This window comes from Pygocentrus nattereri, chromosome 9 (assembly GCF_015220715.1).
Source record: "Pygocentrus nattereri isolate fPygNat1 chromosome 9, fPygNat1.pri, whole genome shotgun sequence".
Lineage (NCBI taxonomy): Eukaryota > Metazoa > Chordata > Actinopteri > Characiformes > Serrasalmidae > Pygocentrus > Pygocentrus nattereri.
In genome coordinates, this window is record NC_051219.1 from 30,817,963 (window position 1) to 30,839,684 (window position 21,722).

At 36.8% G+C, this 21,722-nt stretch overlaps 1 protein-coding gene across 3 annotated transcripts in view; it reads left to right on the forward strand.

Annotated features, from left to right (window-relative positions):
• Positions 1–2,033: 2,033 nt before the first annotated feature.
• The window catches only part of LOC108433089 (pleckstrin homology domain interacting protein), a 63,765-nt gene continuing 44,076 nt past the window's right edge, over positions 2,034–21,722 (forward strand). For 2 of the 3 annotated variants that reach the window (XM_017707418.2, XM_017707426.2), the window contains exons 1-13: positions 2,034–2,190; positions 2,302–2,360; positions 2,445–2,474; positions 2,630–2,689; positions 5,076–5,226; positions 5,994–6,092; positions 7,321–7,481; positions 14,322–14,543; positions 15,489–15,589; positions 15,773–15,843; positions 19,332–19,432; positions 19,546–19,586; positions 20,951–21,049. In XM_017707418.2, the coding sequence (XP_017562907.2) occupies positions 2,151–2,190; positions 2,302–2,360; positions 2,445–2,474; positions 2,630–2,689; positions 5,076–5,226; positions 5,994–6,092; positions 7,321–7,481; positions 14,322–14,543; positions 15,489–15,589; positions 15,773–15,843; positions 19,332–19,432; positions 19,546–19,586; positions 20,951–21,049 (1,235 nt within the window). In that variant the 5' untranslated portion in view covers positions 2,034–2,150. Of the gene's footprint in view, positions 2,191–2,301; positions 2,361–2,444; positions 2,475–2,629; positions 2,690–3,102; positions 3,327–5,075; positions 5,227–5,993; positions 6,093–7,320; positions 7,482–14,321; positions 14,544–15,488; positions 15,590–15,772; positions 15,844–19,331; positions 19,433–19,545; positions 19,587–20,950; positions 21,050–21,722 lie in introns of those variants that run through there. The other variant, XM_017707436.2, reaches the window with a different exon arrangement.

Consider the following 21,722-nt stretch of genomic DNA (forward strand, 5'->3'; position numbering starts at 1 on the left):
AATAAAAGATCCCACACGTCTTGACTAGTGAACTAAATTCAAGATAAGAAGAAAAATGTCTAAATTTGATTTTTCAGTCAACAATTCACTAAATGGGCATAGATGAGGGTAGTTTTAAATATTTGTACCACTTTCTTGTACACCATTTTCAAAAGAAAAAAAATATCAAAACAAGTATTATCAAAAGTAAGTAATCCAAATGACACATTGGTGTAACTATACTTTATATATGTGCTTTGAATCTGGTAAATTCAGTGCAGAGCTGTTGTTATGTGTACTGTCTGCTACTGTCGCTGAGTCTCAGTCTCTCTCTTTAATTCTAACAAACACACAAAATTAAAAAGACCAATGAAAATGCTCTGCAAGGTCTCCAGGTTCGTCCTCCCATCATCACCAGTTTCACAGAACTTCAATGTGACTAAGGGAGAACTTTCCAAAGAATGAGGTAATACTCGTAACTGAACTGAAACTGATCAAAGGTCTGAGCAAGACAGGGGTTTACACCAGCATCCCAGAGAGGTGCATTGCGAGTTTCAAAGTAAAAGCCTGAAACGAGGCCTTCCCCTTAAGTGACATAGGCCTGGTTTTCTCAGACACAGATTACACCTAGTCTTGACCTGAATTACAATGTCAGTGGAGATTATCCACTAGAAATCCTTCAGCATGTAAAAACGAGGCATAACCTGTGTCCAAAAACTAGCTCATAAGGTTTAACTACAGAACAGCTAACAAAATTGTAACTGGACAATTAGGGCAAAAACGTGTACCTGAAGTTTAGCTCAGAGGATACATCTAGGAGTCGGCATGTCATGACTTACACCTTTGATATAGTTAACTGTTAAGGGCTAATACATTTCATGATACATGATGCAATGTATTTTGTTTACTAATGTTGGTACTTTCCTATTCACCCCAGACAATTAATGGCATATCATTTAAAGTTCTTGTATGACCCAGGAGCCTAGAACCAACTAAAAATGTATATATTTTGTGCTATATTCTGTTGAATTGATAGCTTAGGAAAATGACATTCATTTTAGTGGGTGATTCATAATGAGCAATACTGAACCACTGTGCCATAAATATGATTTGTCTAATCATTACACTTCAGCTTTTATAGGAATTACATGTGGTACCCAAAAACACACTCTCCAATGTCATGTAAACGCAAAAAAAACATGTAATAAAAGCTTCTCTGGTGTTTATCTACGTCGTCCATCATCTGTTGTTGCTATTAGACGTGGGTTCCTGTAACTGACGAGGTTTAATTCATTACATTCCCCCTGTTTTACTACCCTTCCCCCATTTTACTGCCTGCCTGCTCGGATTTGGGAAAGAAATGGAGGACTTCCGAACCCAAAACGCGACCAAGGGGGTTGGGTTCCCGAAGCTTAGCAAACCCTCCGGCCCCATTACGGCCAACCATGTATCTAAAAAGGAGATAAATGTGAAGTGAATGCTCGTGTGGTGTAGATTTTGTGGACTAAGCCTTATTATTGTAGTCCAAGACAACATGGCAGCGCTGTGGAGGCTGCGTGGTCGACACGGTGAGGAGGAAACGCGCTGCTCTAACGCTATCTGAATAAAATCTTAGCACGTATATACCAGTAAATTAGTTAAAAATAAGACTTTAACATTATCAACGTAAGAACATAAACGCCACTTCTGCGACATGCCTTCCTTCGACTTCGTAGCCTCCTCTCTGTGTGTATATGTGTGTAACAGACTGTGCTTGATATCCCTGCGCGCTTTTTTTGGAGGGAGGGGGGCGTTGAGAATAAAGGGGACCCTCAACATCCGTGAGTTTATTTATTAGGCGAAAACGTGCCTTAAAGGGTCTGAATGTGACTCAAAGCTGAGCGGTTTGTCCGAACGAGCGCGGGGGCATGTTGTGTTGGAGAGGGGACTATTTGTCGGAGGGCGGAAGGCTGAGAGATGTAGCCGGAACTTCTTTGCTGCCTTTGCCTGAGTGTCTGTGTGTGAGTGTGTATCTGTATGTGTGTGTGTGTGTGTGTGTGTGTGTGTGTTGGGTGAATGGAGGCGCAGCTCTTCCTGGTGGTGAACAAACACTGACAACTACAGGGCAGCCGAGCTACCACTCGCACGGCCACACGCACCTTCTCCTTCAGCCCCAAAACAACGTGAAAAACATGGCCACTGACAGCAAACACGTCGCGCAGTTGAAATCTGGTGAGTAAAGGCGCCGTGAGGTTTGCTATGGGGATATTTTTAAAACAATATCTGTGTTCCCACAGCGCCCTTCTTCAGAGCTGTAGCTCATGTATTCTTCCTCCCTGATAGAACTGTACTTCCTAATAGCCCGGTTTTTAGAAGCTGGACCTTGTCAGGACGCGGCAGAGGTGGGTGATTTTGATATTTAAGATTATTAACTACATCCCTGCACGGGCTCGTGGCATATTTCAGCGTTTTTATGTGCTTTCCAGACCCTCATACGGGAGGTTCAGGAGAAGGAGGTAAGCTGCACAAGGCTACTCGGCGCTGCATCTCGCCGCACTGTAGTTCAGCGCGTTAATTCGTCGCTGATTTCTGATTTAATTTCCTTACAAATTCCATCCACTGACCTTTTAAAGCCTAACCCAGCCTTACAGCACTGTTTTTTCCATTACAGCTGCTACCCAAAAGGATAGACTGGACTGGAAAGGAGCACCCTGGGAGTTACGAAAATTTGGTAAGGGCTCCCTATAAGTGAGAAAAACTTTTTTAGAGGGCAAAATAAGAAATTGAATTTCCCGCAATTTTTAAATCAGGAGGAAAAAAACACCACATCCAGAATAGAAGCAGAAAAAGTCAGGAGGGGAGAGAAAGCAGGCTCGCACTTGCGGGAGAGGCAAAGCCCTGAACTCGCTTTGACCCGAAGGGCTGCGTTTGGTGACCATAGGTTTAAATAGTTGGGGGAAAATGTAGTAGAAATAAAGATACGTCATGAGCGCTGTGCTGTAAGGGGCAGTGTGTGTTGGGGAGGAGGGATCAGTGCGCCAGTGTGTGTGTGTGTGTGTGTGTGTGTGAGAGAGTGAGAGAGAGAGAGAGAGAGAGAGAGAGAGAGCTGGGCGGGATGGAGGCGCCCTGCTCCATGCAACACAGCCACATTGACTAAAAGACACATGCTTTACTCACTTTATCACATTTTAAACTGCGATTTTTACCACGGGAATGTACAAAGCAGGAGGAGTGGGAGTTTAGAAGGGCTGTAAGAGTTTTCGCGTTTATTTTGTGTGTGTGTTTTTTTAATATCTCACCACTTGGAAATTATCTTCTTTTTGGGATGCCAGCACGAGACTTAAGGAGGACAGTTGCACAGGCGAGAGGTAAAACAGAATTGATATGATATTGATTAGTTTATTAATTAGTGTTGTGGAAAGCTAAAAAACAACGCGTTGATTTATAGGCTTTCGCTTTCGCTGCTCTGCCGGTTCAGGGGCTCTGAGGAAGGCGGTGTTGGTTCCTGCTTGGGGTGCACATGATAAAATATTCTTTATTTTAAAAAGTTGGAGGTTTTGCCCCTGTGTTGTGCCCCTCCTCCCATCAGAAATATCAGTTGCGTAACTAACACAGCTGAAGGACTGTTTTATCTCACGGGCTGCTACAGACAGCAACACCCGGCGTGTTTTTCCGCTTCTCTCGGGTGGGATTGAGGGGGATTTGTGCTGTGGACAGCAGCGTTACTGCGAAAAAATATTTGAACGCGTCTCGTGCGCGTGGCGCGCGCTGACTCGGAACGATTAGGCTGTGTGTGTGTGTGTGTGTGTGTGTGTGTGTGTGTGTGTGTGTGTGTGTGTGTGGAGGTGTGTGTGTTGTAGTTAATTCAGGGTCGCTCTCGGATTTTGTATTTGAAGCTCGCCTCATCATTTCGTGGAGAAAGAGCAGAAACAGCACCTGCGGTCGGCGCTATTTTATTATAGCGGTTATTATTTATAGCGTTATTTTTCATCACGTATTTCTACGCATGGCACCCGATTATGAATACAGTGAGCTCGCTGAAGCATGGTAACGGTTTGATGCTAATAATAGTAATAGTAATAATGAGAATAATAGTACATTTAAAATGACTAATTAAGATGATATTAGTGAAATGTGTATAATAACGATTATATTATTCCGTTGCCAGCATTATTAGTTATAGTAATAACGTCATTAATTGTAATAATAACAACAGTAATACCATTAATAATAATAAATTCACTTTAATAATTACTGTTAATTAAGCTAGACTGTAATAACGACTGTGATTAAATATGACGTTAATGTCAGATAAAATATTTAAAAAATAAAAATGAAATGCTGAAATGGAAATGCACATTTCATTAATGTGGCCACGTGCAGTGATCACAATTTTAATCACGTTCAAGCGCGTCCTGCCTTAATGCAATCGTTATCATTAGTGCAGGAATAAAACTGGTTAATTAAATATGCATGTCGTCAGTTCTTGGTTTGACATTACAGGCAGTATTCAGCGCCTGTGTGTGTGTGTGTGTGTGTATGTGTGTGCTGTATTGGGCTTAAGATACAAATCAGCATCAGTAGCTCTACTCTCACTGTGTGTGTGCGGGCGCAGGGGGCTGGCGTATGTGGACCAATAGGATAATGCTAAATGCAATTAAAGCAACATTAATTACTGGCGAGGCGTTGGAAGCGGCTGCTGAACTGGCAGATAAAGAGCAGCCTGGAGACTGCAGACGGATTAGACTGATGCTGAAAAACATTACAAAACAGGTTCACACAGTTATTCAAGATTTTAAGAGTTTAATCTAATATTAAACAAAGCATGCCTGCGCTCCAGATGTCAAGATCAAAATCATCCAGTTTGGGGCAATGCTTGTGTTAACACCCTCTTAAAAAGAAAATTGGACTAATTCACATTTATTTACATTTATTGTTTTAATTAACAAATTAGGTTTTTTTTTGCTGCACATCTTTTCTATGGAATGATCGGAATCATGACTTGGAGCTAATGTGAGTGGGACTGATGTGCAGGACGTTGTTTTGTTTGTGCTGTAATAGTAATGCATGTCTGCAATGTGATGTTTCTGTGTGTGTGTGTGTGTGCTTGTGTGCAGGTGAAGCTGTATAGGCACATTTCTCCAGATCACTTGTTGCAAGTGTGTGAGCGCATGGGTCCTCTTTTGGAGAGAGAGGTGCCAGCCAGCGTACCTGGAGTTAACTCTTTACTGGGAGTCGGACGACAGTCACTTCTGCGCACCAATAAGAGTGAGTGTTCTCTCTTTTTCTCTAACACATGCTGACAGATATCTGCTTTGCAAGATGTTGAAATTCAATACTTTATGGTACTGACTGAATTGCTTCAATACTATAAAGTAGCGCAAATTCTCTGTATCTGTGTCAGATTTCAATAACTAAGTGGTCTTATTATCATCCTTAAACCAATAAGCATGTGTGTTGTAAAATCCAGATTGGTAATTGGCTGTTTACATTGCAGTGATTCTTGCTTTGTGTGCAGTCTGTTGCAGTCAGTAAATATACCCACTTCCATAACTGACTGCTAGTTTAAACCAAACACACTTTTGGTTTATGATTTTAAAGAACGTATTGAAAAAAGCATCAGTATTGACGTTGAGGTATGTGTATTGGTATTGATATTGATATTCTAACATTCTGAATTATACCCAGCCCTAGTAGTTAGTGAGTAATAATATGCCTGCTGTTTAAGGAGTTACATGGAAATGCAGCTTTTTAGCATGGTAATTGCATAGTAACAGTGTAAGACTGTTATACTGTACTATTATAAAGTAGGCACTTGTAGCTTGTTATCTATTAAATATTAATAGCTGCATTTCAGAATCCTTTTCTTTTCTCTGTAAGTATGCATTATTCTCATGATAGAAACAGCAGCAGTAAAACATGCATATATTAATGAGAATGCACTGTTGGAGTATTAGTACGTGCCTCTAAAGCCTTGTGCCCACTCTCACTCCTTCTGCATGTGTTTGTTGACAGTGCTTTGTGTGTGTTGACAGGTTGCAAGCACGTGGTATGGAAGGGGTCCGCCCTCGCAGCCCTGCACTGTGGCAGGCCACCCGAGCCGCCAGTCATTTATGGAAGCCCGCCCAACATTGGTATGCCACTTCTGATTGGCTGTTGTAGTTGAGTGAACCAAAATAAATATGAAAGTCAGTTCATTCAAGTGTTAGTGGCTGTATGGCTAGAATAGCAGCTTTAAAATTAGCTGTATCCACTAGAAAAGAGGATGCTTTGGTTTGAATGTGTGCATAATTTCTACCTGAATAAAATATATTACATTCCACACATTTTACAAAAGTAAGTAAACTGAATTATAATTATTCATGTCAAAATTATGTACGTATTTGAATCAAGTCTGTTCAGTACACCACTTTTTCAGTGATATTAGCTGCTGGAAATATATATATATATGTGTGTGTGTGTGTGTGTGTTTGTGTGTATATATATATGTGTGTGTGTGTGTGTGTGTGTGCAAAAGTTTGGGTGCCTCTGGTCAGTTTACATGTTGATTTGTAAATTCTACACATTACGTCTTCACATTTTAATGCACAATTACTGTTTATTTGCATAGTTTATTATATTGAAAAGAAATAAAAATGTTGTCTGTGCAAAAATCTTATGATATTTTTGCAGTATGGCAAATGATTAGAAATTCTGTGCTAAACTTATTTTTATTAAAAAGAATCAGTAAAACATGTAATTTCATCAGAGTAGAAAGCCACTACATTGTATTGTATAGACAGTACTGCGCAAAGGTTTTAGGCACCTGTAAAAGTTCTTTTAAAAATGGTATTGTTAACATCTATTAAAATTTAAAACTTGAACTTATTTTCTGCTTTTTGCTTGGCTACTATTCTAATAAATTAAAATAACGTTAACACCGCAAATAGTGATTTTGTGTCTGCTAATGTGTTTGTTAAACTATTTCTAAACCTCTTCTCATGGCATCCCAGTGGTATTTGTAGTTATCAATACTTCATTATGTTAAATCAAATGTGCTGATGAACTTTAATAAATCCATGGTGTAGCTGGGGGGCATCTAGGAGAAATCTGGAACCAAAATGTGTTCTCTAAACTAGCTCACAAGATATCAACTACTATTTTGAAAACAAGAAATTCATGTTAGTTTATACTGTATTTATGTTTATTTATATTTATTCTAACAACATACAGTGTTTTTAAAAGCTCACTCACCCCTCAGTAAATGGTTTTAAAGAATGTTGCACAGCACAGAAATGTTTACGCAGTACTATAAGCTGTATATACACATATACCATGTCTGCATCTGAAACATCTCCTGTTCTCTCTTGTGTGCGCACACAGTGGAGACAGCTTACAGTCGGCGGCTGAATGGGTCGTATCGTTTGGGTCAGCTAGTTCCCACAGCCGTTTACTCACACATGAAGATGCACAAGAGGATTCTGGGACATCTGTCTTCTGTGTACTGTGTTGCCTTCGACCGGACAGGCCGCCGAATCTTCACGGTAAGCTTGCTGTGTGTATACGCCTGCGTTTGTGATTGTGTAATGTGACTGATAGAAGCAGATGAAATTAGATTGGATTATTTATGATTGTGCATTTTCACACGCTGTTGTCAGCACTATACAGCTGTGCATCTGATACTCATTCACAGCAGAGGTGTTTCTTGTAGTGCAGTTTTGAAGAGTAATGCTCCAGTCGATTTTGGAATTTTTAGAGAAAGAGATCGCTGCTCAATATCCTGTGTCGCTCTTGATCCTTCAAATGGTGTGTGGGTGCATTTATGTGCGTCTGCGTTCGTGTTTTCCAACCACAGAGTTTCTCTTGGACCAAAATCAGGAAAATGATATAGCTGGTAGAGAATACAGAATTTGTTCTCCATAAATAGCTCACTTTTTATTTGCACTGAGATGAGATTGTCGGATGTTGTTGTGGATAGTATTTATGCTTCTCTATTTTCTTACATACTTTTGTTGATTCGTTTTTACATTTCATGACGCCGGGGAAATCTTGTGACACTTGGTGAATTTAACCAGGATTGAAGCATGATGTTTGACTTGGCAGGTGTTGCAATTTTATTTATAGTTTTCCAGTTTTGTAAGAATTTCTGATTTCTGGTGATGGAGGTATCTGAAGACTTGATGAGCTTGCAGTTCTCAGCAGTGAATTATAGAGGGTGAAAGTGTTCTTTATGCTGGATATCAAGGGAAGAATGAAGTGTTTCTACCAATGTGCATGTTTATCATAAACTTCAGGCTTACTGTCTGGCTATTAATTTGAAGGACAGAAACTACTAGGGGAAGGAACCCTGTTGTTGGAAGATTGTGATTTAAATCCTGACAGTACTGGGAGTCCATCTGAGTGTACTTGGCCCTGTTTAATTGGATGTGGCATGCAATATGTGAGGTGCTGAATAATAAAATAAAATGGAAAAATAATTACAGGGAAAATAAAATCACGATACACAAAGTTTCTGATAGTATTTTCAAAACCCTTGTTGTAGAGTTTACAACAAAAAACATTGTCATAATTAAGACCTTAATTAATGAATTAATCATATATATAATTGTGATTAATGATTTTCTTTTCCTGTTCGATTTTAGCACCTATGAAATCACAGCACTATACAGCTGTGCATCTAAACAGGAACGCTGATTACTTTTCTTACTTATTGGCTGTCTTTCCATTGCAGTTAACACTAGGAATGATATGGTACAGTTGTGTGAAAGACAGAATTAAGTCTAAAGTTAAACCATTTTCTATGAAACCTGTAAAATTGTGGGCAAAATATGCTTATTGTGCATACATGCTAAAATTTGCTTCAGCTACTTAGCTACCTATAAACAAACAAACTGTCACCAAACGTGTTGTAGCACCCAGTTAAAAGTCACAACTTTGGCTGTTCTCGTAATACCCGTAACTTTCAATTTCAACCCAATTGATTAAACCTGATGAAAACGCGTTTACTTTTTGCGTGACATTGATTGTGAAGCAGCTAACAACTGGGGAAAATATTGCGTTCAGTTTAAATAACTGCACTCATTTTAAATAATTGTGATTAGGATATTATATAATAATTGTTACAGGCTTGATGCCATGGAAGCACTGACAGTTCCAGTCTTGCATTCCTCAATATAACTTAAGAATAACTCTGTTACCTTTATTTTATCATTTGTAATTACTGATTAAGAGTCTGTAGGATATAATAAATCACCAAATTTTTGAAAAATGACATAAACAAATGTTCAACTGCTCCTCTTATTTATAACACAGTCTTAACCTCAGAATCCAAAATCACCAGCATAGAATTCTTTCTGCAATAGCCTTTAAATGGTGGGCAAAAACTGCTAATACATGTAAATTATCATTACTAGCAACCAAGACAGTTGGCTTCCATTTAATTTGAATTATATGTAGAACACGTTGACTTGTGTGGACTGTAACCACTATGCGAGCTAAACAACCATCTGCATCAGTGTTTCCCAATTCGGACCTCAGAGCGACCCAAATGATCTGCATTTTTGCTCCAACCAACTCACAGCACATAGGGATGAAGGAAAAATGTGGACCATCTGAGGGGGCCCTGAGGACCAGGTTGGGAAACACTGGTCTACATATTACATAGCAAGTGGCAATTTTGGGTCCAAGCACAATGTGCCTTATGGAGCCAGGAGAATGTGTATGATGTGCAAAGAATGACCTGCGTTTATATTAGATGCAGGGTCTCAAAAGAAGATATCTGCCAAATTTTGTACATACTGTGCTTTTGACCTTGCAACAGTTTTTTAAACAAATAAATTAACATAGCTTTTGGATTTCTATTTACATGAGCTAACTACTTTATCAACAGTTACCCTTTTATTTCAGTCTCATATTGCCCAGAATTTTATGTTAAAATCACTAAAATGTTTTTATAGGAATATAGAAACACTGCCTCCTAACCCCTTTACAGGGGATTAGTTTTTTCACTGTTCATGTTTTTCATATCTACATATGTATGTTTTAGTTATGTAGTTATGAGAGCGAGAAGCTGATATGTGGGTTCACAGACATCCCTGTCAAAAAACTGAGCAATTTTGTTGAACAAACTCTTCGTTCCCACATCCTTTGTTTGACCTTACATACCCCTGTGTTACACCTAATGCCCATGGAACAACTTTCAGATTTAATGCTTCATTTATTCTGTGGTTTAAATGTTACTGAATGCACCTGATGGTGAAAACTTCTTGATGAGGTTGTGTGTTGCATTCTTGCTTTTATCCTCTGAATGATTTTATATTAAAAAACCCTTAAATCTCTTAAAGCCAGGATGTAGGCCTCATATCAGTCCCTCAGCCTTGCTGTTGAACAAGTCTTGTTCAACTCTGAAGATTACACTTACAGTGAAAAGAGTGCTACATTGAATTTAACTGATTAAATTGTGTGCATCCTGCACTTGATTAAAATAAATTGCATTACAATAATGTATGATTCAGTTTATTTAACTTTGGCAGTAACTGTGATTATGGACTTTTTTCATTTTGCATTAGCACTGACATGCATGCTAATATCAGTACCTTATCTTTATTAGCAGATAATAACTAGCTGCATTTAAAAGATGCAGATGGAAATAGCTGAAGTGATGTCTGTATATATGTAATATTTGCATTGAATGTCATTTTACTGATTAATAGACTGTACTTTAAATTTGAATTAAATTTGTGGTGCTTTTCAGAGATATTGTCCCTTACTTACTGATTGTAAAAAGTATGTAAATGGAAACTTAATGTAATGTAGTGTATTGGAATGTGGAATCGATGTACGTTGATTGCTTAACTTTTTTAGTACTATCAGCTGAACTATGTCATATATATTTCTTTACTCCTGATTCCTGTGTGGTGATGGTGTAATTTCTTTTCTCACACCGTAACCTTTGGTGTAGCCCTGTCATGTTTTGTTAAGGTTGTGAGAGCGTTATTTTTAGGCTTCCTTTTTTTTTCTTGCTAATGTCTGCTTCTGCACTGTTGGGTTCCATTTTCTTTTGCAATAGTTTTTTAAATCTCCAAAAATGGCTGAACAGCAAAGATTACTCCCTCCCATCTCTCCCTCCCTTCCATCCCTCCTTTCTCTTTCTCCTTCTCTATCCCTCCCCTCTCTCTCTCTCTCTCTCTCTCTCTCTCTCTCTCTCTCTCTCTCTCTCTCTCTGTTGGGGGTGTGTCTCTATGTGCATGGTTTCTTTTGTGGCTCTGGCAGAAAGCCAAGAATAGAATCATCATCTCCTTCATATTCCAGAGCTATTAGCCAGTGTGTCATTGGCATTCTGTCTGTGCTTAACATGCGTCTTCAGGAATGCGCCTCTCGCTACATGTCCTGAGGCCCGCGCTGCTGCTCTTTAACACGTTCAGTGTGCATTTGAAGCAGTGAAACGTGTGCAGTGTATCAAGCTGCTTTTACGTGTTTGCAGCTCAATTAGGACACTTTTAATCATTACGACATCCAGCGGTGTCAATCCGGAGTACATTCAAGTGAAGCGATAGCATTGTTTTTGTGGCTTCTCCTGCTGATATTTCATTGTTTTTGTGAAAGATCAGTGTTAAATGAAGTTGAGAGCTGCAGGTATCGTTCTCTTTTGTCTGCTGCTTTGCTCATTGTCATTAGAATTGTCATTGCTGCGGTTTCAGACGTTGGCAGCGTCAGTGATTGTGATAAATGCTGTAGTATTGTAAATGGAACGGGTGAAATATTTCAGTGAGTGAAACAGTCAAAACAAGAACAATATCAGCTGTATAAACAACATATACTAAGTTCTTTATTATAACTATTAATTGCAAATATGCAATGCTCTGGAAAGGTCTGAGACTGCCTGAGAAAAATTCAGTATAAATCTGGCTAGTAAGCATTCATTGCTTAAATAACATTAGAATAAATACAAATAAACTGATTTAATGTGGTAGTGTTAGTTTAACTATTACCAAATCTTCCAAGTCCATTATTTACAGTTACTATTTAATACATAGTTTATCTAATCAGTCCTTCATTAAATTAAATCAGGTGCTGCTGATGGAGGTCACCCCGTGGCTGGAGTGCAGTGAGATGTCAGAAACCAAATATAGGTTCTTCTCACTAAAATGTCAATCATCTCTAATGTAAAAACAAATAAAAACCATCTCACGTTTTAATGCATTTATGTTTATGTGTATTTGTTATAATATTATGTATTGTTTTTACTGGCAGCACCAAAATTGCTACAGTACTGTACACTGTTGTTGTCATATCACAGTGTTTTCTTGCTTTTTTCAGGAGACCTTTACATTACATGATCATTTCATGAGTTGTGGTATTTCATAAATTTAATTAAATTGAGTGTTTTCAATTAAAATGATTAAATCAATTAAAACTATTATCTTCAGACATTGAAAACATATTTTTGCTTTGTCTGCAAACGTATAATTATGAAAGTATAAAATTTTGTTCTGACAATTATTTTTACATTTTTTGACTCTATCATTTCTGGTGATTGAAATTAGATCTGCACCAAAACAATACCGTATTTCCACATGGTGACAGAAGAACATTGCCTAAAAAGTTAAAAAAATCAATGATGTATATGAAAGCAAATGTAGAACGGCCTAAAAAGTTTTGATTTGTTTTATTAATTGGGTAATTTCATTGAAGTCTAGCGATGAGGATTAAATCTGTTTAAAATACAAGCTGAACTGTGCTATGGTGTTTCTTAGTGGTTGGATCTGGAAAAGTGTACCAGTATCTGAGCTGAAGATATGATATGATATGATTGAATAAAGATTTTATCCAGTTCTTTTTGTCTAAAATGCTGTTATGTAGTTATGTAGAATTTTAGATTTTTTATGTAGTGCTGTAGTTGTCTTAATTGTGCAAATGAAAAGCCTTGATAAAAAGAAATATTTGATAGAGTAAATTGACTGTGTGGTATTTAATCTGTTGTTAATTAGGCACATTCACCAGTAGAGGATTTTCACACTGAGGTGGAATTTTGCCGAATGCCGTTTTCCCTTTCCTGTCATTCTGAGCTGATTTTAATTTGTCTCAGTTCGAACTTTTAGTATGACTCTCAGAACTGAATTGAAATGAAATGCATTTATCAGATCTTACTTCAAAGGCCTTTAACTACAATTAAATAAATAAAATTGAATTTATGTTGAAAATGACACAGTGTTATGTATTTGTTGCAGATGTTCCCTTACTAAAGCTTCCTTTTGCTTTTTTTCTTTTTGCATGCCTTTTGAGTGTGTGTTCAGTGGAGACACGTTAACCCATTCATGTCTGTATGTGAAATGTTAAGTGTCACTTCTTGACACACTTCTTAAGCCATATGGCTTAAAGTGAGTTATCACTTCTTTTATCATACTAAATGCAATGCTTTGGTCACTTGAATCTGTTTTTACCAAAACAGCATTTCAGATATGATTGTGAGTTAAAGTATGAAAATTGTAATCAAAAACATTTAAATGGCTACTAATTGATTTTCAAATCCAAAGTATAATTGCAGGCTTTCATCACTTCATAAAAATACTCATATCATTCTAAATGTTGTTGTTGGACACAAAAGAGGGCCAACATGGGCACAGACCAGAAGAAAATTTAGCATTTGGAAACACTATAAACCATTTAACTTCTGGCTTCTGTCAAGTGCTTTTACAAAAATATTTTTGATAACGTGGTCCAAGAATATGTTTCACAGTGAGTCTTTTATTTCAGAAGTTATGCTTGTAGCTTTCACACTGTAACAAAATGAACTCTGTGTAACAGTTTCATGCTACAAACAAGGAATGAAACCCAGCACAGATAAAGTCATCCATAAAGTACATCCTTGATCCTTAGAAGTTGAGAGTTATTACTTTTGTTTTGCTATACTTTTGAAAAGTGTGTTTTAAAGGTTTGTATTTAATTACATGATTGAGTGATGCAGTGATTTATATTTAGAGTGCTCTGCAAAAGTCAGAGACAACCCTTTTGTTTAATTTGCTGTCAAAATGTTATTAAAAAGTTATTTTTAGCATCAGGAAAAAAGCAGAAAACTTATATATCAAAAAGTTATATAATAAATAAATATTTTTTTTTCAGTATTCCTTATGACTTGCGTTCAGTTCTTCAAAGAAATCTGTGCAGATATTTTTCCACACCTCCAAAATTCAGTCTTAGAAGTTTGTTGCACTTTTCTCATTCTCAAAATCTAGAAAAACAGGAATGTATTGCATTGACCTCATGACCTCTGTTTATCAACTGCAGAGTCCGAGATGGAAGTGAGGACGGTTTTATGTTAAAACCAGTATGATTTCATTTCAGAGAATTGTTTGGTAAACATCTTGTGTGGTGTGCATTTTCAGGGTTCAGATGACTGTCTGGTGAAGATTTGGGCCACGGATGACGGGCGTCTGCTGGCCACCCTACGGGGTCACGCTGCAGAAATCTCAGACATGGCAGTGAATTACGAGAACACCCTGCTAGCCGCTGGGAGCTGTGATAAGATGATCAGGGTTTGGTGTCTGCAGACGTGCGCTCCCCTCGCTGTGCTGGAGGGACACGCAGCATCTATAACATCACTACAGGTACATATTACATATATTACCGCTCAAATGATATGAAAATTTTGTGACTGGTACTGATACTGATTCTGGAGAGATAAAAATTAAATATTAAAATGTTATCATCTAATATCAGTTAATTTAATGTAGTTTCAGTCATTTTAAGTAAACAGTGTTTTACTGACTGATGGATTTCTTAAACCCACATAACAAAAGAAACCTAGCTTTTCAAATGTTTTTAGCACTTTGTAGTAAACTTACCATAAATACTAAGAAGGTTTAGTTAGAGTAAAATATTATCACATTTGTAAACAATAATTTAAATGTGAGTATCATCAGCACTCAAACCTTTCATTTGTCTAACTCTTTAATGGCGACCCAAAAAAGTATCTCGTCTTTGTGATTTCACAATGCTTTTCTTTATCCGAGATATAAATATAGAGATATACTGGTTTTATTTAGTTCATATCACTATATCCCTTCTTGAACAGGAAAACACAAAAACAATAATAAGCACTTACCGATTCGAACTGCACTCAGCATCATGCGTCTTTTAGGCAGTGAAAGAAAACACAGTAATGCACAAAAAGCTTCTACATACTGATACATTTTATTACGCGCCCCCCATAACTCCTTGCAGGAGATTTGTTTATGGAGCCGCCACCAAATTCTCAAGACTGTATCACTGAAACTTAGTGGGGTCAAATCACCACTGGACCAATGTATCATAATAATTTAAATTGAATAAGTAATTGAAAAGATATTACAAAGATATTGCAATTTTAATAAGGTGAGTTGTCTCCAAACCTTTGACACAGTGCATACATAAATGTGTAAACACATATTTATTCAACTCCGCAAACCTACATGCATACACATATGTCTACAAACATATTCCCTACCAACGTGAATGACACTGCTGTGCATTATGTTTTTTTGGTGTGTGTGTGTGTGTGTGTGTGTGTGTAGTTCTCTCCTCTTTGCAGTGGTAATAAGAGGTTCTTGTCCTCCACTGGTGCAGATGGAACCATCTGCTTCTGGCAGTGGGATGCTCGCACACTTAAATTTGGGTGAGTGGTATTCACTCCCTACCACAGAAAACGCATCATTTCTTTTAGTTGCTATTCTAGGATACATTGGAATTGTAAGACTGTTTTCAAACTACACTCAAAATTTCCATTTTCATTTTTCTGTAATATCATGTAACAGTGTGTGTGTGTGTGTGTGTGTTTTGTTTGTGCATGTCTATATAGGCTACGACCCAGCAAATTCACAGAGCGGCCCAGGCCAGGTGTGCAGATGATATGTTCATCCTTCAGTGCAGGTAATCACACCCAGCCCTTTTACTCTACCTTTATCACTTCAAGTCTCTTCAAGTAACATGTTGGGGGTGGGGTGGTGTAACACTCCGTAGGAAACTTTGGTAAATTGATGCAAAAGTAATTTAGTTATATGTAATGCATGTTGTATGAACCAAACAAACTTATCTGACTTCATTAAATATCTGATCTGAATTCATAAAAAACTATCTGCATAAAAATGAATATTTTTAGTGAAGGAGGCTGTCAAACAATATACTTTTGACCACAAAGGAGAAGAGGTAATATCAAAATAATAAAATATATTTTATTTATATAACATCTGTAGTATATTCTTGATGAATCTCTGTACTGTTGCAACAAAAACTGGTGAAAAAACATTTTTGTCCCAAGTATTTTGGTGAACAATGTTGGATTTAGATTTCTATAAATCTGTGCACTTGATAAAAACAATAACTGTCATATATTTTCATGCAGGATATGTGTGATCCTCATCTGTTTACTTTGGGGTTCTTAATTGTACTTTGTCAAAACTAACTAATAATAACAATAATAATAATAATAGCAATAATAATAATAATTAAGTAAAAAATATTGTGATTGAAAAACTGCTTTAATTGTACACAGATTTTGGGGTAAATCTCAAAAAAATATCTGTCTGATTGCTGTGAAAATTTGTAGAGGATTTTGCTGACAGAATACGAGCAGGTGACCAGAAGCTTGGTTGTTTATTTTACATTTTTCCCCTCTCACCCCTACGTGTAATGATTTCTTTCAAATGTGCATTGACTAAAGACTGTTAAAATAATAGATTGTTTCAAGGTATATACAAATGACAAAACCAGACAAGAGTCAAGTCAAGAGCCAAGAGGCTTTTATTGTCATTCCATCTATGTACAAGTACAGAGAGGAGTGAAATTACGTTTCTCCAGGAAGAACATGGTGCAACAAGGAACGAAAAGTGCAAATGTGCAGTGTGTGCAAACAAAAATTTGAGCTAGAAAAGCTAGAACCAATGTAATAAATCCAATAAATTAAACAGACATTAGACATAGTAAACAGACAGGCCAGTGCAGCACTGACACAGCACACATTTCTGGACATGAGGTAGTGAGAATAAGGTGCAAAGATATTAAACATGCTGTGATCTGTGAGACATGCAGTCAGATAACATACATAAACACAACAGTTACTGAGGTAGGAAAACTTGAGTAAACAGTGTTAGCAGCAAAGTACCAGATAGTGCAAGTAGAGCATCAAAAGAGGTGTGTGTGTGTGTGTGTGTGTGTGTGTGTGTGTGTAGAGTATGCGTGTGAGGGGGGCTTTCAGATCAGTCCTTGTGAGTTTAAAAACCTGAGCGGAGAAGCACCCCATCATTACTTTTACACCATTGTAGCTGCTATGCTATGTTACATTGTAGTGAAAGAAAATTGTAATAATTTGTTTTTAAACCGTCCACTTTTTTATAGCTCTACTGTCCCAGTTTATGATATGGCATTCATTAGGATGTAATAAACCAGCTTGTAACTAAATCTAATAACGTCATATTTATGAGCTGGAATTTTTCAAAAGAAACCTAGTAGTCTGTTATTATTGGTATTTCCCTTTAATTCCTGAACCTGTTGCTGTGTTGCTATGTGTGGGTAAAGGCAATGCGGCAGCTGGATTGATTAGGCTTAAACTTGCTTCCTCAAAGTGGAGCTAAAAATATTCTGTTTTCAGACAGATACCACAGAGTCTCTGTAGAAAAACTATTCACAGTGACAGGAGATCTTTAAAAACCTTATCAAAGAAATGCTACCATCTAACTGTGACAAAACCACACACATGCAAAACACACACCCCTTCATTAGTTTTAGACCTCTGTTACTATGCTTCACTTGTGTTTTTTGAGCAGCTTTTGCATTTTCCTCAGAAACACTAATTTATGCAGATGTACTGTTTGCTATATTTGGCTGAAAAAATAGTGAACACTTGAAATTTAGTGTACGTAGTTAGTATATATTTGGCTTACAATAAAAAAAATAACAATTGTTTAACTATTTCTATATTTGCTTCATTGAGCTACAAGTGAGAAATTACCTGGCTTTTTAATGATAGTAATGTTTTAAGATACATAATAGCATTAACAGCATAATTAGCAGAAGCCCATGTTGCTGTTGGGATTTTACAGTTATACTTGATATTTAGTGGTGTTTTGATGATGTATTAATTAAATTCTGTTCTGAATAATTGACAGACTTTTGACACTACTCAGAACACAGTATGTAAATCATTAATTAAGCTTCAGAGAAGACATGCTGATTTTCTTAGCAAAGCTGCTGAACCTGTTTTATTTCCATGTTTATAGTTAATAGTTGAAAAGACACTGGAGTCATCAGTGTCTTTATGCTATACTATATAATCACATAATTCATTATGTAATTATGTAATGAATTACATTCTGTATCGACAGGTTTATGTCTGCACGTCACAATTTTTCAGTGTTTTGTTGTACAGAAATAACAAAAACATGAAAAAAAACATAAAGGACATTTTTTTCCACAAAACAAGACACAACAATAACTTTTCATCAAATTAAATGACTGTTTTCAGAGTTTTCACTTTTTTTTATTGTTATATATTAATTCAGTCAACTTCAGAATTATTGGCATTCTAAAAATCTGTGCTTTTCAGCGTACCCAGTGAGTTTTTTGCCAAACGTGACCACGGGAGTACATGACCAAAAAATAAAATTGTCTCGTCTGACCACTCACACAATTCCACTTGTAGTTACAGTGACATTTTTTTAAAGTTGTTTCATGCTTTTCAAACATTTTTATTATCACCCTGATTGTGCTTAATTGTCATTTCAACTGAACAGTTTTTAGAACCGTTTCTTATTCTGTGCAGGTTCACAACCTTCTGTGTCATTTGAGTTGCTCTTTGGTTTTACCCATGTTGATTGATGGCAAAAGGGTTTTTTACGTGTGTGCAACGTATTTTATGCCCCAGGGAAACAAGAAATGGTCATAAATAACAAGGGAGATCCTGAGATTAGAAAGATTTTTCCCCCAGTGATGAAAATTTGTTGGCTTTATTTAAATTGTTTCATTTGTATTATTCTTTAGTGGCGCATGTTTGTGTTTTTGAAATGATACACCATTCTTTAAATAAAACAACACTCCTGTATGCATTTTTTTTGTTATATGACAGTTTTTGCCCAGTTTATTGAGCAGTGCCAGTAACTGTGGAGTTCACTGTTTATACAGTACAGACAAGAGAGGCAACAGAACCAGCAGCCAAAAGTTGTAGAGGAAAAAAAAATATGTGAAATGGTATGCTGTAAAGAAATTTACAGGCTCTGTTGAGTTGTATATGTCATGTTGGTGATAGTAAAATATGGGTAAATCTGGAAAAATTCTCTTGAACCTCAGTTTGTGTATTGCACACCCTAAGTGAACATGTACTAATTGTATGTAAATTCATGTTGGTATTAATTACTGTGTTTCAGGTGGGATGTTTCTGGCCACAGGCAGTACCGATCACATTATCAGAGTTTATTACTTTGGTGGAGACCAGCCAGAGAAGATAGCTGAGCTGGAATCGCACACTGTGAGTGTCTGTGTGTACGCAAGTTTTGTGAATTCACTTACTTGAACTCTTTATTCTGACAATTTTATTATTATATATTATATATTATATATTTTTTGTGTTTGTTTCCACAGGATAAAGTGGACAGCATCCAGTTCTCGCACGGAGGAGACAGGTGAGGAGTTATCACTAATTGTGTGCGTGTGGAGGGGGTTGTGATTTGTGCTGTTGAAGGATTTTTGCTTAGATTAATGGAACCTGTGGGTATTATGACCTGATGTTGTCAGCAAAAAAGAAAAAGAAGAAAAAAAACTAATACACATCCAACGCCTCTGGTAGCACCCACGCATACACACCCACAAGTATGTTTTAACATAAGTACACACAAAAACACACGTAGACACACATTGTGGTTACATGTCAATTTTAGAAGCATCATGCAAATTTCAGGCTCTTTTGCAGTAACAGGTACAGTGAGGCTTACAGCAGTGAAACAAAACACAAATCACATCTCTCTCTTCTTCTTGGAGCATGTCTCTCTATTTCCCTCTCACACCGAATTTAATGAAGGGAAGGGGAGGGAGGTTGAGAGAGACAGAACAAGAGAGTGTGAGAGGTGTATAACAGGACCCAAGGGTATTAGAAATAGACATGCGTGTATGCATAGAGAATATTTTAACAGGGAAACGCTTAGTGCAAAATAACAAGAGTGGGAAAAAATGGAAAAAGAGGCCCAGGTTGTAATATAAGCTAAACTATGAAAAAAACATGATTTACATGAGAAAGAAAGCTACATGCAACCACTACTTTCAGTCAGCACACCAACAGATACAGCTTTATGAAAAGGCAGTTAATCAGAAATTAATTTTTTTTTTATTTAAATTAGTCATCAGACAGATTTTTAGATTTGATCTGTTTTCCAAAGTGACATCTGATGATATATTTAACATACAAGCAGAATGTTTAGGTGACTCAGGGTTATTGTGCTAAAGTGTTTGTATTGTTTTTTTTTACTGCATTTGTGAAGGGTCAGATGTCAACATTAGCCCAAAATTTGGCGCACACCTACAGTTGCTGTTCATACAGTCATGAAAAGTTTTGCCACCCCTGGTCAATTGGTGATAGAGGACATGTTTCTCCTATTTTTTATTGCACAATAACTGCATTTAACATATTGGAAAAAAACTACAAAATGTTTTGGCACATTTTTATAATTTATTTTCTTATTAATGTTTATTATTTATTTTAAATTAAGCAAATAAGTAGAAATTGTGCATTAAAATTGGCATATTTGTTTGTTCTCTGTGGAGGATGTGTTAACTTATTTTCACTTAGAAAATCAACGAACATGTCATTTGTCCTGGTGCATGAGATTGTAAGTTTCCATTACTTGTTAGAACATTAGGTTAAAGGGGAAAACTGTGTAAAATAGATTTTTCACCAAACTTTCACTTTTATCAGTATCGCCCTAGTGAGTGTTCATTGGAAGTCTGCCTTGCAATTCACCTAGTATTTGTGTGTGTGTGTGTGTGCCTGCAGGTTTGTAAGTGGCAGTAGAGACGGCACGGCGAGGGTTTGGCAGCTGCAGCAGCAGGATTGGAGGAGTATCCTGCTGGACATGGCCACCAAACTGCCAGGGTAACACACTTACACCACAACCTCTCCATTTCCATGTAATTACGCAATATACAGCGCTGTGCAAAAGTTTCAGACCCCTGGGAAATTAGAGTTAAAAAGCTGTTTATCTGTAATAGTCATGCTAACACGCTCACATATATCAAATTGCACTGTATTCTTTATTTGTTTACTAATATTATAATGTTAGTAATTTATCTGTATTTCACTATTGTCAGAAGAAAACCTCTTATCTCCATAATGTTAAGTTTATAGGAGAAGGAAAAAAAACTACTTTTAATGTAAGTCAGTGCAACCAGAATTTTTTCCAAGTCATTTTGGGCCATTTCTTTTGGCCAATTCATCATGAAAATTATACGCGATATAACAGGCATTTTCAAATTATGCCAAAAACTGACAAACATTTGGAGATATGATGTTTTCTTCTGACAGCAGTGATATATAATCTATGAATATAATGTGTTCATGTTCTGTTCAAATACTGTTTTTTCAGTTTTTGGCTGACAAAAACATCTTGTTAAAATTGCATGATAAAATGGTCAAAAATTAATACATTAACTTTGGTTACAAATAGTTTTTTCTTCTCCTGTAAATTCCCCATATTTGAGATAAAACATTTAGTTCTTATGCAGGTAGTGGGTAGGTGAGAAGTTAACTAGGCAGAATGTAAAAATGG